The 15692-nt window shown below is 35.6% G+C and overlaps 1 protein-coding gene across 2 annotated transcripts in view; it reads left to right on the top strand.

The window, feature by feature from the left end:
* CCNI (cyclin I) overlaps positions 1-15692 on the top strand; it is a 35856-nt gene that overhangs the window by 11363 nt on the left and 8801 nt on the right. For both annotated transcript variants that reach the window (XM_045056181.1, XM_003985264.6), the window contains 3 exons: positions 12148-12276; positions 15248-15322; positions 15476-15616. In XM_045056181.1, coding sequence (XP_044912116.1) covers positions 12148-12276; positions 15248-15322; positions 15476-15616 — 345 coding nt within the window. The remainder of the gene's footprint in view (positions 1-12147; positions 12277-15247; positions 15323-15475; positions 15617-15692) is intronic.

Below are 15692 nucleotides of genomic sequence, written 5' to 3' on the forward strand. Positions count from 1 at the left end.
GAATTCAGTCATTCAGTAAATGTTCATTAAGTAACTGTTACATTCTGAGCACTTCTAAGCATTGAAGATACATCAGTGAGAAAACTGAAATTCCTCTCCTTATGTTCTGACATTCTGGTATGCCTCAAAGCTTAAATACACCTAGCTTTAGAACCATTTCTTTCTTCCTTCTTCTGCTGTCTCCTTGAGTCAGCATGTAACCAATAGTAATATTCTTTTACAACATAGTCTTTAAAGGTGATACTCTACCAAGATTATAGCATATTGCTATGTTATCACTTAACCTGGCCTATTTCTATAGGTGACTTAGTAAATACTACTGAGGTAATACCAGAGAATAGAACAGTATTAAACTTCTAAGAGGGAATACTTAAGGATTTGCTTTTAGTAACATCAAGTAGAAGCCAAAGTTAGTTCTCAAATGTGGATGGGCTTGTTCTGATGGAGATAGGGAATAAGGTAGGGATAAGAGGAAAGAGCTGTAAGGGCTGGAGCCACTTTCCATAGTAACCCCCAAAGACACTTCTGTATTCTAGTTCTAATTTTTTTATTTTCTTCTATCACTCTTCACGGACTGGCTTTTTTACTTCTCTTTCCACGATTACTTCTAATCATGTTTTCCCTTCTTGATTTCTTGGAGAAAAGAAACAGTCTTGTTGTTAAGCCATATACATACTTTGTCCAACTTTTCTAATGTTTTTTTAAGTGCTGGTAAAAATGGAAAAATAAAATATTTTAATTTTCTGCTTTGCGTCTTTCCTTCAATTTCCTTATGTTTCTTTCTCTACCTAAACTCTACCTCTGGATCACTCTCTTACAGTTCTCTTTTAATCTGCAGCTCGTATCCCCAAGTTTAGAACAGAGTGGTCACACGAGAATGTTATACACCTATCACTCCCTGTGTGTGTGCTTCTACAGCACTTTTTACTTCCCTTATAGCACACAATATTATTTCCTAATGATGTGATTGTGAGTTCCTTTGGGCTAGGGTTGTGTTATTTTATTTACTGGCATATAATATAGTAGTAAACATCTTTTAAATGAACATTATCATTTCTTTGTAATTATTTCAGGTTAGAGAAGTTCTTTTACATAATAGTACGTTCAATTACACGATAATTTTGTTATATGAATTTGGGGGAAAAATTGAAGACTGGTCAAAGTGACATACACTTTCAGATATTCTTTATTTTGCTAAAGTGCTTTTGATATGCAAAGACAAAACTATGCTTGAAGCTGTTACTATAAAGATGGTTTTCATTAGAAGTTTGAAACTCTAAGGAATCTTCAAAGGCCATATAATTATGTAGTTTCCAATACATGATCTCGAGCCACTGGGCTTCTGAGTGTATCAGAGTTACCCAGGAGATGTCTTACAGAGATTCCAGGCCTCACTCAGACTTCTTGGGCTTGTGGTGGCAATTACGGAAATATGTATTTTAAAAAGCTTTATAGTTTTATTAACATGAATTAGATTTGGGAATCACTGATTTACTCTAACCACACAGTAGAAAAGTTCTCCTTCTAACATCTCTGGTAACTGATCCTCTGTTTTGGATATTTTATTCATTCTATGGAAAAACTATAAATTATTGTCAAGTTTTTCCTAAATTGAACCTGAAAACTCCTTCTTTCAAGTGGCCACTTACTGGTTCTAGTTTTGTCCACTGGAGCAATACAGAATAAATTTCCTTGTTTTAAGTGGTAGCCCTTTATCTATTCAAAGATGTGTTAAGCCCAAAAAGTCATCTCTTTTCCTTTTTTTTCTTTTTCTCTTTCTTTCTTTCTTTCTTTCTTTCTTTCTTTCTTTCTTTCTTTCATTCATTCATTCATTCATTCAAGTTAGTTAACATACAGTGTAGTCTTGGTTTTAGGAGTAGAACCCAGCGACTCGTCTCTTACATATCACACTCAGTGCTCATCACTAAAAGTGCCCTCCTTAGTGCCCATCACCCATTTAACCTATTCCTCTACCCACCTCCCCTCCAGCAACCCTTAGTTTGTTCTCTGTATTTAAGAGTCTCTTACGGTTTGTCTCCCTGTTTTTATCTTATTTTTGCTTCCCTTCCCTTATGTTCATCTGTTGTGTTTCTTAAATTCCACATAGGAGTGAAATCATATATTTGTCTTTCTCTGACTGACTTATTTTGCTTAGCATAATACTTGCTAGTTGCATTCACATTGTTGCAAATGGCAAGATTTCATTTTTTTAATTGCGAGTAATATTTCATTGTATGCATATATGTACACACACCCCACATCTTCTTTATCCATTCATCAGTTAATGGACATTTGGGCTCTTTCCATACTTTGTTGTTAGTGCTGCTATAAACATTAGAGTGCCTGTGCCCCTTCAAATCAGCATTTTTGTATCCTTCGGATAAATACCTAGTAGTGCAATTGCTGGGTCATAGGGTAGGTCTGTTTTTAATTTTTTGAGGAACCTCCATACTGTTCTCCATAGTGGCTGCACCAGTTTGCGTTCCAAATAGCAATGCAAAAATGTTCCTCTTTCTCCGCATTCTTGCCAACATCTGTTGTTTCCAGAGTTGTTCATTTTAGCCATTCTGACAGGTGTGAGGTGGTATCTCATTGTGGTTTTGATTTGTATTTCCCTGATGACGAGTGAGGCTGAGCATCTTTTCATGTGTCTGTTAGTCATCTGGGTGTCTTCTTTGAAAAAGTGTTTGTTCATGTCTTCTGCCCATTTCTGCACTAGATTATTTGTTTTTTGGGTGTTGAGTTTGGTAAATTCTTTCTAGATTTTGGATACTAACCCTTTATCCAATAGTCATTTGCAAATATCTTCTCCCATTCTGTAGGCTGCCACTTAGTTTTGTTGATTGTTTCCTTCACTGTGCGACATCTCTCTTGTTTTTTAACCATTTTTTGATTAAGATTTCTCTCGTACCACCCCAGGGTTTCTTTTTCAAGATCTACTCTTTTCAGTGTGTTTCTTAAGTTGTGATCTTTCAGTTGTAGTTAATAATAAGCAATGAAGTGAAACTATTACTTTATCTTGGTTTGATAATTTCATTAAAGCAGCCTAAATTTTGTTCAGTTTAGTTTTGGCAGCAGTGTCATGTTGGCTTATTGAACTTGTTTTTAAAGCCACCTTTTTTTTAAAACATTTTTTTAAAATGTTTATTTATATTTGAGAGAGAGAGACAGAGGGTGAGAGGGGGGAGGGGCAGAGAGAGAGGGAGACCGAATCCGAAGTAGGCTCCAGGTTCTGAGCTGTCAGCACAAAGCCCAATGCAGGGCTCGAACTCACAAGCAGTGAGATCATGACTTGAGCCGAAGTCGGAAGCTTAACCAACTGAGCCACCCCGGTGCCCCTCCCTCTCTTTAAATACTGCATTGCCTTAGTTATTATAGCATTATAATAAGTGTTTGGTGGCATAAACTTTGTGTTTTTCTCAAGATTGTGTTGGCTATTCTTAGCCCTTTGCTCTTTGAATATATTTTAAAATGCACTGGTCAATTAAAAAGTTTGGGGAGTCAGTTACTGAATCTGTCAGTTTGGGGAGAATTCTTTGTAATATGAATCTTCCATTTCATGAACATAGACTGTCTCTCCATGTTCTTTAAAGTTGGTCCTCTGGGGCACCTGGGTAGCTCAGTCTGTAAAGCATCTGACTTCGGCTCAGGGCGTGGTCTCACGGTTCATGAGTTTGAGCCCCTTGTCAGGCTGTGTGCTGACAACTCGGAGCCTGGAGCCTGCTTCAGATTCTGTCTCTCTCTCTCTGTCTGTCTCTGTCTCTCTCTGTCTCTCTGTCTCTCTGTCTCTCTCTCTCTCTCTCTCTCTCTCTGTCTCTAGCCCCACTTCCTCTGCTTGCGCTCTGTCTCTCAAAACTGAATAAATGTTAAAAAAAAAAAAAATTAAAGTTTGTCCTAAGTTTCTTTTAATAATGGTTGGTAGTTTAGGTTTATTTCTAGATATTTGAGTCTTGGTGAGGCTATTACAAATGGTATTTTAGATTTTTTATTTTTTTAATATGCTGTTTCTGTACACGTATATGGAAATAAAATAGCTTTTTATATATTGATTATACTAAATTAGCTTACAGACTGATTTGTATTTTTTTTATTTAAAAAAATTTTAATGTTTATTAGTTTTGAGAGAGAGATAGAGCGCGTGAGCTGGGGAGGGCCAGAGAGAGAGCAAGAGACACAGAATCCGAAGCAGGTTCCAGGCCTCCAGCTGTCAGCACACAGGCCAAGGTGGGGTTTGAACTCACAAACTGTGAGATCATGACCTGAGCCAAAGTCAGACACTTAAGCAACTGAGCCACCCAGGCATCCCAGACTCATTTGTATTTTTGTATACTATACATAGACATGTTTACTGTAAATAATCATGGTTTTGTTTCTTCCTATCCAGTTCTTAATACTTTTTATTTATTTTTCTTGTTTTATGGAATTAGGGCCTCCAGAATCCCACTGAATATAAGTAGCAAGTATCTTTGTCTCAGTTTTAGTTTGAGGGGAAAGTTTTGAGTATTTCACCATTATGTATAATATTTGTTATATATTCTTTAGGTCATCTTGATCAGATTAGGAAGATTATCTCCCTTAATTTGTCAAGCGATTTTTTTCTAAATAGGTGTTAAGGTTTTTTACATCATTGGATTTTGTTAAGTTTGCTTAGGAATATTGCATTTGTGTTCATGGGTAAGATTGGTTTGTAATGCCTTTTGTCAGGTTTTCATAATAAAATATGCTGGCTTTGTAAAGTGAATTGGGAAATGTTCCTGCTTTTTTAAAAAAAAATGCTCTCAATTTGTTTAGGTCGGTGTTATTTCTTTCTTAAAGGTTGGCAGGTTCCACTGGGGGCCTAGAGATTTATTTGTGGGAAAGTATTAAATAATTCAATTTCTTTGGTAAATGTGAGACTAATCAGATCTTCATTTAAATCTTATTTTAGTTTTGTAAATTGTGTTTTTCAAGGAATTCATTTATTTCATTTAAATTGTCAAATTGTTTGTGTAAAGTTGTTTAATATCATGTTTCTTTTTTTTTAAAGGTAGAGAGAGTGCACACATGAGCAGGGGAGGGGCAGAGAGAGAGAGAGAGAGAGAGAGAGAGAATTGTAAGCAGGCTCCATGCCCAGCACAGAGCCCCCACATGTGAGTTGATCTCACAACCATGAGATCACGACCTGAGTGTAAATCAAGAGTCAGACACTCAACCAGCTGAGCCACCCAGGCAGCCCTATAATATCTTTTTAACATTGAAAAAGTTCATAATGATGTTCTTTTTTCATTTACTTAGTGATTTGTGCTTTTTTTTTGATTAGTGTTTCTAGAGATCTGTGGATTAGTCTTTTAGTTCTGTTGATATTCCCTGTTGTACATTTGCTTTTTTTTTTTTTTTTTTTTTAAGTAGGCTTCCCACCCAGCACAGAACCCAGTGTGGGGCTTGAACTCAAGACTGTGGCATCCAGACCTGAGCTGAGGTCGAGTTGGATGCCTGAGCCACCCAGGCACCCCACACATGTGTTTTCTTTTTAAGTTTTGCTCTTTTTTTCATTTCTTGCTTCTGTTACCTTTGTGTAATTTGCTGTTCTTTATCTTGAAGTAGATGCTTAAAAAATTGATTCTTCTATTTTAAGATACACATTTAAAATTAAGGTTTCCTCGAAGTGTAGTTGTTCAACCATGTCTCATTTGCCTCATGGGGTTCTTAATTTCAGTTACTATATTTTTTAGTTCTAGAATTTCCTTTTGGATTTTTTTTATAGGTATCATTTTTCTAGTGAAATTCTTCATTTTTTCATCTATTTTCCTGCTTTTCCTCTATTTTCTTGTATATTAAGTCCTTTTTTCCTTTTTTAAACAATATTTATTTATTTTGAAAGAGAGCATGAGCAGGGGAGGGGCAGAGAGAGAGGAAGAGAGAGAATCCCAAGCAGAGGCTCTGCACTGTCAGCACAGAGCCTGATGTGGGGCCCTATCCCATGAACCACGAGATCATGCCCTGAACTGAAACCAAGAGTTGGATGTTCAGCTGACTGAGCCACCCACGTGTCCCTTAAGTCCTTTTCTGATAATTCAAAGATCTAGGTCTTTTTGTTGTTATCCCTTTTTTCTCTTGGTTTTTGGTCACTTCGTTCTTTTATCATACCTCCTTAATTTTTCTTAATTAAGTTTTTAATTTTAATTCCAGTATTGTTAACATACAGTGTTATATTAGAGTCCAGATGTACAATATAGTGATTCAGTGTATCTATTCCTTACTCAGTGCTCATCAAGATAAGTGTATTCTTAATCCTTTTCACCTATTTCACCCATTCCCCCCCACCATCCTCCCCTCTGGCAGCCATCAACTTGTTCTCTGTAGTAGAGTCTATTTCTTGGTTTGTGTGTCTCTCTCTTTTTCTCCCCTTTTGTTCATTTGTTCCATTTCTTAAATTCCACATATGAGTGAAATCATATGGTATTTGCCTTTCTCTGACTTTGCTTAGCATTATACTGTATAGCATACCCAATAATTTTTAATTGGATGCTGAACATTATGAAAAATTGTAAAGGCTCTAGATGTTTTCTTGTTACAGAAGGGTTCAGTCTTTTTTTGGTGGGCAAACGGAGTAGGAGATGAATCGCTTTAACCCAGTCAGAGATGGTGCTGATTGAAGTCTGGGCAGCAGTTGGGTATGGCTTCATCTGCCTCTGGTTTGCCCCCCTCCTAGAGTGTAACCAAGAATTCCACCTGAGAACTTGGGAGGTTGCTGAAGGGTGCTGAACTCATTCTTCCTTTTCAGAGGCTTTTGCTTAGCTTCTTACATCTCTATCCTTCCCAACTTCAGAATTTCATTCAAGGGATTCCTGGGTGGCTCAGTTAAGAGTCCTGTTTTTGGTTTCTGCTCAGGTCACGATCTCATGGTTCATGAGTTCAGGTCCATGTCAGGCTCTGCACTAATAGTGCAGAGCCTGCTTGGGATTCTTTCTCCCTCTGTTGCCTATCCCCCATGTGCTCTCTAGTTCTCTCAAAATAAATAAATAATAAACTTAAAATTTAATTTCAAAATTAAGGGGGAAATCAACTGAGTGTCACATTTAGTTCTCTGACCCTCCCTGTCCCTCTAGGTTCTTGGCTCCTCAAGTCTCCATATTTTGTCTCTAGCCCTATAAAAGCCTCAAAAGCTCTGTAGGTTTCCTTGCCCATACTCAGTTTTTTGGCATACTCACAGGAGGGGCAGATGCCCTGAAGGAAAACTGTAGAATATTGATTCCTCTCGTTTAAGGTTTCCCCATATTCATAAGTGAATAGAGCACTCCTGTGAAAACTTTTGTAAGCTGAAATGTTGTAAAGTGAAGAAACAATTACCATTAACTTATCAGGGAAATTTTTTGAGTGTTCCTAAACCATCTCTTTGGCTTTTCTGATACCTTAGGACACATCTTGCTAACAGATGGACAAAGTAACTCAAGATAGTACTGATGCTCACAGACAATGTTCAAAGCCATGGTGGCTTGATGCTGAGATACTGAGTGTAGTTCTGGGGAAAGGAGATTGGCAGTACCGATCTGCTGCTCTGGGTGTGCCATCACCATCTCCTTAACATCTTGTTGCAAAACAAGTGCTGAATGCTGTGTTTACTTTTTGCCTTTTTTTGTAAAAGTGAAAATTCTCTTCAGAGTTTTTCATGTACTAATGTAGATTTTCAGTAAAAGCTAAGTGACATAACATGGACTTTTGAAATTTGAGGATACCTGTACCTCACATCCAGGATCTTAGATCTGCAAAGCCTGGTGGTCCTAGAAGTTCTGATGACTTCAAAACAGGTGGTGGTGGTGGTGGTGGTGGTGGTGGTGGTGGTGGTGGTGGTGGTTAATAGCTTTTCTAGTTCTCCGCTGGACTGTAGGTTATTACCTAATCTGTCATAGCGAAAAGCAGAAATGTAACTTTTCTTAATGTTGAACTTTAGAGATGTGACAGGAGAGGCTGTGGGAGCAGAGGAAAGTACTTTGCTCAACTAGAGTTACTAGTAAAAGTGTAGTGAAGAGTGACCATTGAAATAGCTCTTCAAGGATAAATAATAGGACAGGTAAAAGAGAAGGGGTGTGTTCCAACCAGAGGGAACAGTATGAACAGAGGAGCAGTGATATAATAAAATAGCATGGCAGAAGCAAGGAAGGACTATAAATATACAAGTGCTATCCTTACAGTATGAATTTTAAGGTAGAAAGAGATGGAAGGTGAGTGAGGCTGGAGAGGTAGATCATAGGGATTTGTATGCCATGCCTGGGGGATTGTACTTAATCTTTTAGGTAATGGTGAGCCCTTTAGAGTTTAAAGCTGGGGTGGATTTGTATTTTAATGATCAGAATGTAACATGTGAAATATAAAGCCCTATGTTTTACCAGGTTGAATCAATGCATTATAAATTCTCTTGAGGATTGGTTGTTAACCAATGAACTGAACTCTCTTAACCCTATTTGAGGAATCCACGGAAAAGAAAACATCCCTTGATCAAGAAGTACTATCTGCGGTGGGCAGGCAGTTCTGCTTTCCTTTCTTCCTTCTGTCCTTCCTTCTGAATGGGATTACTTAGACACAGAACTTAATTTTTCTAAAGCTATCCTAATAATATTACTGTTTCATAAGTACATGCTTGAATCGATTTGAAAAAGTGATGTTAGTACGACTTCCCTAAGAGTGAGTCTTAGACTGTTACCTTTTGTGAGTTTTTTGTTGTAGTTGTTATTTTTGTTAATTTTGACTAGTGATATTAATACTAGCCATGCAGGAATGCTTTCTTGGCTCTGTTCCCAAATTTTAATATAAGATGTAAAGTCTAAAGATCCTGTTATGATCTCTTTTATAACTAGTTGTATTATACTTGGTTTAAAAATTATATGTAATATTTTGTAAATTTTTTCTGGCATCACTAGAGCATCAGGTATTTTTAGAAGTGGAAAGAACAAAACTAATATTTTAAGTGCCTTTTGCATTCTGTTTCTACATTTAGTTTTATAGCTACGATATGAAATCTATATAACCATGTTCTCTATGTTACATAATCTTATAGCACATTATGTTCATCTTTTGTGGCACTTCTTACAGTTATGTTTGTGTTATCTGTTTAATGTCAAAAATACCAAATAAACACACTATGTAATATAATTTATGAGTTAGGGATCTTTTTCTCCTCTATCCCCATTGTGTAGATGTCTGAGCTGAGGGTGGAATTAATGGTGCCTTTGTTCTTTCATTGATACTCTAGATCATTGTTCTTTCACCTCCCTAAAACCTCCCCAGTTCCATCAGATTCTGTCACCATCTGTTTCTCCTTGCATGCATGTATTTCCATGTCATTGATTTGTTTGGATGGCTTGCTTAACATTACTTTTCTGTTTTGGCATTTTAGATAAAAGCTCATCTTGGTAGGAATTTAATTTCTCTTGAATGCTTAAGTCTTTCCATATACAAGTATCGTGACTGCCTTCATTTGGCTCTCAGGGAACCCCTAGACCGGAACTAGTTCTTAAAGTAGCACCTGAGGGCTCTGTGGAAAATGATATATTATAACCAGTGACTATGCTAACTGCTTTTTGACTCAGGGCCTAGCTGTCAGGCTGTGTCTGCTTCCTCTCGCCTTTCTCAAGAAGCTACAGCTCCAGATGATAATGTTTTGCCACCTTTTTGAGACTCTTTGAGAGAGAATTGAAGCTCCTGGTTCTAATAGCCTAACTCCAGTTTCCTCTGTCATGTTGGACAATAGTCTGTGCAGGATATAAATTCCCTTGCTACTCTATGCACCCAGAACCTGTCAAGCCCATAGCTTCAGTTTCATGAACTGCCTTATGTTTCTTTTTGATCAGTGGCATTATACCACTGATTCTCAGAGTATCTGTTTCTAGCAGTCTTTTTCACCCACCTTGATTTAATTTGTAAGTCAGAAGAGCTTAACAATAGGTTATTTCCTCTGCGTTAACATCATTCCTGTGCTTCAGAGTAAAGTTCACAGGCTTAAAAAAACAGCTCTTTTCGTGCCTTTAAAATGATCATATTGTTTCCTCACTTTTAAGATGCAGATGTGTTGTTGTCTCTTATAAGAAGCTTTCATTCTACCTCCACACAGGACCAAGTGCCCTAACAGTATGCTCCCTTAGTGCCTCGTACATACCTCTCTTTTACGCTAATCATAGTAGATTGATATTTTCTTAAGTTTGCCTCACCATGAGACTTTAAGTTTCAGAGTTTAAATAGGAAGTTTTTTTATTCATCATTGTATTCCCAGGACCTGTCATATCATAGACACTAAATGTTTATTAATATGAACTGAATTAAATGTTTTGATTGTCAGATGTTTTCAGATTATTGGTCATAGTCTCAACACCAGTTTGGTGGTGAGATGTTAACATGAGAGGTTGTAAACCATTTTTATCTCATTTTCTTGTCCATATTTCTTGTGTAGTATTCTAGGGTCATTCTTTATTGACAAAAGGAGTTGACCAGAAGGTAGATATGGCAGTTAATCTTCTAAAATACCAGTTAAAACTGGGTTTAGAGTTAGATGTAAAAATGAAAATAAGTGTGATTAGTTGGTTTGACCCACACTAAGAAACACTTTACTATGTTGTGCCAAAGTGAAAAGTGACAGAGAAGTTGGAAAAAAAAATGAGAAATTGGCTAGCCAGTTCAATGGCAGAGATTTTAATGAGCACCAAGTCGTGTATTTCTCACAAGACTAAAGAAAGCCAGGAGGAGGGAGAGAGAGAAATTCCAACTTAAACTTGGAGGAGATAAAGTTGTTAAGATATACAGCCCTCCATGTTTTTAAAAAAAAATTTTTTTTTTTAATGTTTATTTATTATTGAGAGACAGAGAGAGACAGAGCATGAGCATAGGAGGGGCAGACAGAGGAGGCGACACAGAATCCAAAGCAGGCTCCAGGCTCTGAGCTGTTACCACAGAGCCCGAAGTGGGGCTCAAATTCACAAACTGCCAAGATCATGACCTGAGCCGAAGTCAGACGCTCAACTGACTCAGCCACCCAGGCACCCCAGCCCTCCATGTTTTAATAGCTCTTAATGTATCTTTCTGTGCTATAAGAATTAATTTCATAAAATTGACCCAGAGTAATCAGGAAAAAGGTTTAAGCTATGACCTCTCTTTCTAAGGAATTAGATAAATAATATATTTTAAAAGCTTTCCATCTAAAATGGTTATGATTATAAAGGCTGCAGTGCTTTATAATCTGGGTTAAGGATTAAACCTTTACTTGTCTGGAACCCTCACTTACTAAAAATACTTTTTTCCACTAATCACAGTCATTTCTGTACTTTGTTGTGTTTACCTGGCAGAAGTAGTACTTACAGATCTATTTCGTTTATTATAAGTATTAGGTTTTATTTATTTTTTTTGTGGGGCCTGCAAAACTCAAGGGTAAAGTTATCTAAATAATAATTACTTTAAAGTGTATACCATCTAAAAATTAAGCCTATAAAGCAGTTTAAAATAATATATAGGAAGCATTAACATTATATGTTTGATAGTAATATCTCCATTGGTAAATTAATTCAGGTGATTTTCTCTTCAGTATTCTTCTGTGATCTTTAAATTTGTAATTAATTTGTTGTCACTGGTATCTTTCATTTATTCTTGTTGATTTTAGTTTTAATTTTAATGGGCTATTATCCTATTACCATACTCCATTTGTATTTCCTAAGATGGCTTAATGGCTATTTGCTGCCTTAGAAAGAAATTCCCTGTATTTTCTTATTCTCTAGAATTGGGAAACTTAATTCCAAAGTTACTATCAGTTGATAATAGTGATACCTAAACTTTTAAAGTCTTATATATTCCCTGAACACCTTAGATTAATTGAAGTATAAGTGTATGGTGAAATGACATAATGAAGATTATTTAATAAAGAAAAAGAGACTGGTGGATATTGATAATAAATGCTATGATCAGTAAATAACATTTTATCTTCATTCATCTCAAGCTTGATAGATTTTGAGTAAAGTTAACATTTTTAACATCTAAATGTATTCCATTGCATTTGCTAACCTTTTATAAGAGAGAATTCATTCTTGATGGTAACTTGGAACTTCACTTGTTCTCTCTCTCTCTCTCTTTTTTTTTTTTTTTTTTTTTTTTTTTTTTTCTCTTTCTCTTTTACTTGTTCCCTTATAGAATGTTTCTCCATCCCAGAGAGATGAAGTGATTCAGTGGCTGGCCAAACTCAAGTACCAATTCAACCTTTACCCAGAAACATTTGCTTTGGCTAGCAGTCTTTTGGACAGGTTTTTAGCTACTGTAAAGGTAAATATTTTCGGATACAGTTAAACACAACCTCTTGTTTGAGGGTTTATATGCTAAACCAGGGGCAATTAGTAAACATTCTGGAAAGTGAAAAAGAGTGGAAAACCTTCCTGGAAATGGTATATGTGCCTATTAAGACATGATGTTTTTTGCCATTGCTTTAAATTTTTGGAAATATTTCTAATTCTGTAATTTTCTTTTTGCTACAAGTATTCATAACTTATACTTAACCTGTGAAATTTTTGATTTCCTGATTTTAAATACCGTATATCAGCAGAGCGTTGTCTTTTAACACATTGGTGTACTAGAAGTGGACAGTGAACTAGACTAGAAAAGTATAAGCCTATTGCACATTTTTTTCTTTATTTATTGAATATCCATATTGTGTAGTGTTTTGAAAATATATAAATACATTCTAGAGGCATACATTTGGAGTATAACAAGATGAACAACATAAAATAAGTTTGTTATATTTTTGTTGAATGACAGCATACAAAAATACATAAAGAAGTTTATATTGTCCCTGTTGGTGTAATATATCATTGGCTATATTATGTGAAATTTGTCATAGTAGGCCCTCAATTGATTTAAATCAGAAATACAGCATTCATTTAATGGCAAGGCATGAAAAAGTAGAAGAGTAAATCATTTGTTGTCATTTGTATGCCTAGGAATATGTAAGCTGGGGAAACTACGAATTCAGTGTCGGGGATGCTGTACTCTTTGTTATAAAAAATAGAAGCCAGTGGAAGAATTTGGATGGCCACTCAGTTACCTTTTTATAAAGTTTCACACTTGTACTCTTAAGAGACTTAAAGAATTTTTAATTATAATGATACTAATTGCCTGAAATGTAGGTAATCTGAGATGTCTACTTTTATCTCTGTATCAAGTCCCCCCCTCACATTCCCCCTACTATAGCTAACCTCCCTTACAGAGAAAGATAGTGTCCTTTCTTGATTTTTATGTTCTTCACAAATTATTAATAATCTTATTGTAGCTTCTGTCACAGAAAAGGTTCTTACCTTATTATTGAACATTTTAAACAAATTTGGGGGAGTTTCTGGATCAGTGAGAGAATGTTGCCAAGTATAATGTCATTATTTTCATGTTTCTTATTTAATGGGTCCTGTCATATTATTAGCATAAGATTCTCTTAGATGGTTAATCTGTGTTGAAATATGTATTCATGTTTTAAATAAAAGCAGACCATACAAGGCTGCAGCAATGAATGGAGCCTCAATCCTAGCTGTGCAGAAGAAAATGCTACGTAGCTCTTGAAAAGTATGGACCCTGATGGGGCACCTGGCTGGCTCAGTTGGAAGAGTGTGCAGCTCTTGATCTTGGGGTTATGAGTTTGAGCCCTACTTTGGGTGTAGAGATTACTTAAATAAACTTAAATTTTTTAAACAAGTATGAACCCTGAGCCCTATTTAGCTTCTGAATCTGAATCTCTAGTTGGTGATATCTGGATGTCTGTATTTAAAGAAACAAAACAAACTGCACAGATGATTCTGATGTGTACATCCAGGAGTGAGAACTACTGTTTCTTTAAAAAAAAAAAAAAAAAATCACACTTGCTATTGGGATTCTTTTTATTATAAAATTTATTGGTGCCCTTGATTTAAGGGTTGCATTACCTAACCTAAAGTTGTTAACTATTGGGCTCTTCTTTGTAGTGAACTCTGATTACCTCAAGGATTTGGTCTGTTGTATACTTGGGGAGATAAGGGAGCCTGGAAAATGGTCTTAGCTACAAGATCTGCCTTCACTTCCTATATCGCTTGTGTGATGTCCCTTAACTGCTGAGACATAATAGACATGACAATATTTTTGGAAGTGCTTTCTAAATCATAATATTCTGATTAATATTAATGATTATCTAAAAATGTTGATAGTTTTGAACCAGCTGTTATTTTTCATGTAGGCAGAGGACTAGAAGGTTCTAGACAGTATGCCACTTTAAGGAAGTGGTCACTGGTGTGTTTATTAAATAAGTTAATCAAAGCTGCATCAGGTTACCTGAAGATTTCCATAATTTCACAGGAATGTAATATTTGAGTATAAAATAAATGTCAAAACAGGGCTTATTTATGTTACATAACTTCTATGTCATTCAGTATAATTGGACTTAATTGTCCTGGTTATTTGAAACTGTATTCTGATGCTGGGTTGGCAAACTCTTATACTACCAATAAGATAGAAAGTAGGCCTACCTTGTCATAGATCAGGAAAACAGGCAAATTCAAACCCTCCTATGTGTGTTAAACCCTTTAGAAAGATTTCCCCCCTACTAATTGATTCTGTATGTATTTAGGAACCTTTCTTATGGAACTTGAATATATGTATATGTATATATGTATATGATGCATATACATATGAATATATGAATATGTATATATGTATGTATACACACACACAATACACACTTGTTTTTGTGGACACTTAATTAGAAAATTTCTATTCATCTGCCAACCTATAATTTTTAAAGCATTTGGAATGTGTTTATAGTCTTTTTTTAATATTCTTTGGTTTAATTCTCCTAACATCTAGTATGTTAATATTACTGACGTGACAGGTAAAGAGAGTAAGATTAAAATTAGCTCAAAAAATACACACATGTACAAAGAGTTAATTTTTGGAACTTTATTAAATAAAAAATTGTCTTCTAAAATTAAATTCTTTTTTGCTGGATAGAAATTTAACTTTAGCTAACTAGCATTGGTTGAATTTCTAGCAATGTAGTATAGTATTTTCATAGAATATAATATGGCTAGGGTTGTGAAGTTAAAAAAGTTGGTCCTGGTCTTAGAAAACAATGGGTGGGAATCAGATTAATTATTCCTAGAATTTTGTGCATACTGTCTCACCTGTATATCTAGTTTTGTTTGTTTGTTTTTTTTTTTAACAAACTCTTACAACTTTTTGAAAAATCACTGAAGTTGCTTTTTTCTCCTCTTCAAAATTTTAGGCCCACCCAAAATACTTGAGTTGTATTGCAATCAGCTGTTTTTTCCTAGCTGCCAAGACTGTTGAGGAGGATGAGGTAAATATTTTCCTTTAAAGATTAGTTATGTCTTTTCCTTGAAAATTTCTCTCCATTTATTAGCTTGCTTTCTATTTATCTGAACAAAAATTGAAAATTAGCTTATTTTTTTCTGTCCTCTTGCCCTGCCGTGTTCCTCTTTGCTTTTGACAGAGAATTCCAGTATTAAAGGTGTTGGCAAGAGACAGTTTCTGTGGATGTTCTTCATCTGAAATTCTGAGGATGGAGAGAATTATTCTGGATAAGTTGAATTGGGATCTTCACACAGCTACGCCATTGGATTTTCTTCACATTGTAAGTATACCTGATTCTCTCAGATTTTTATTTGAATATGTAGTCTTGTTTTAGTAACCTAGAAAGTAGATTGCCC

The sequence above is a fragment of the Felis catus genome, chromosome B1 (genome assembly GCF_018350175.1).
Source record: "Felis catus isolate Fca126 chromosome B1, F.catus_Fca126_mat1.0, whole genome shotgun sequence".
NCBI lineage: Eukaryota > Metazoa > Chordata > Mammalia > Carnivora > Felidae > Felis > Felis catus.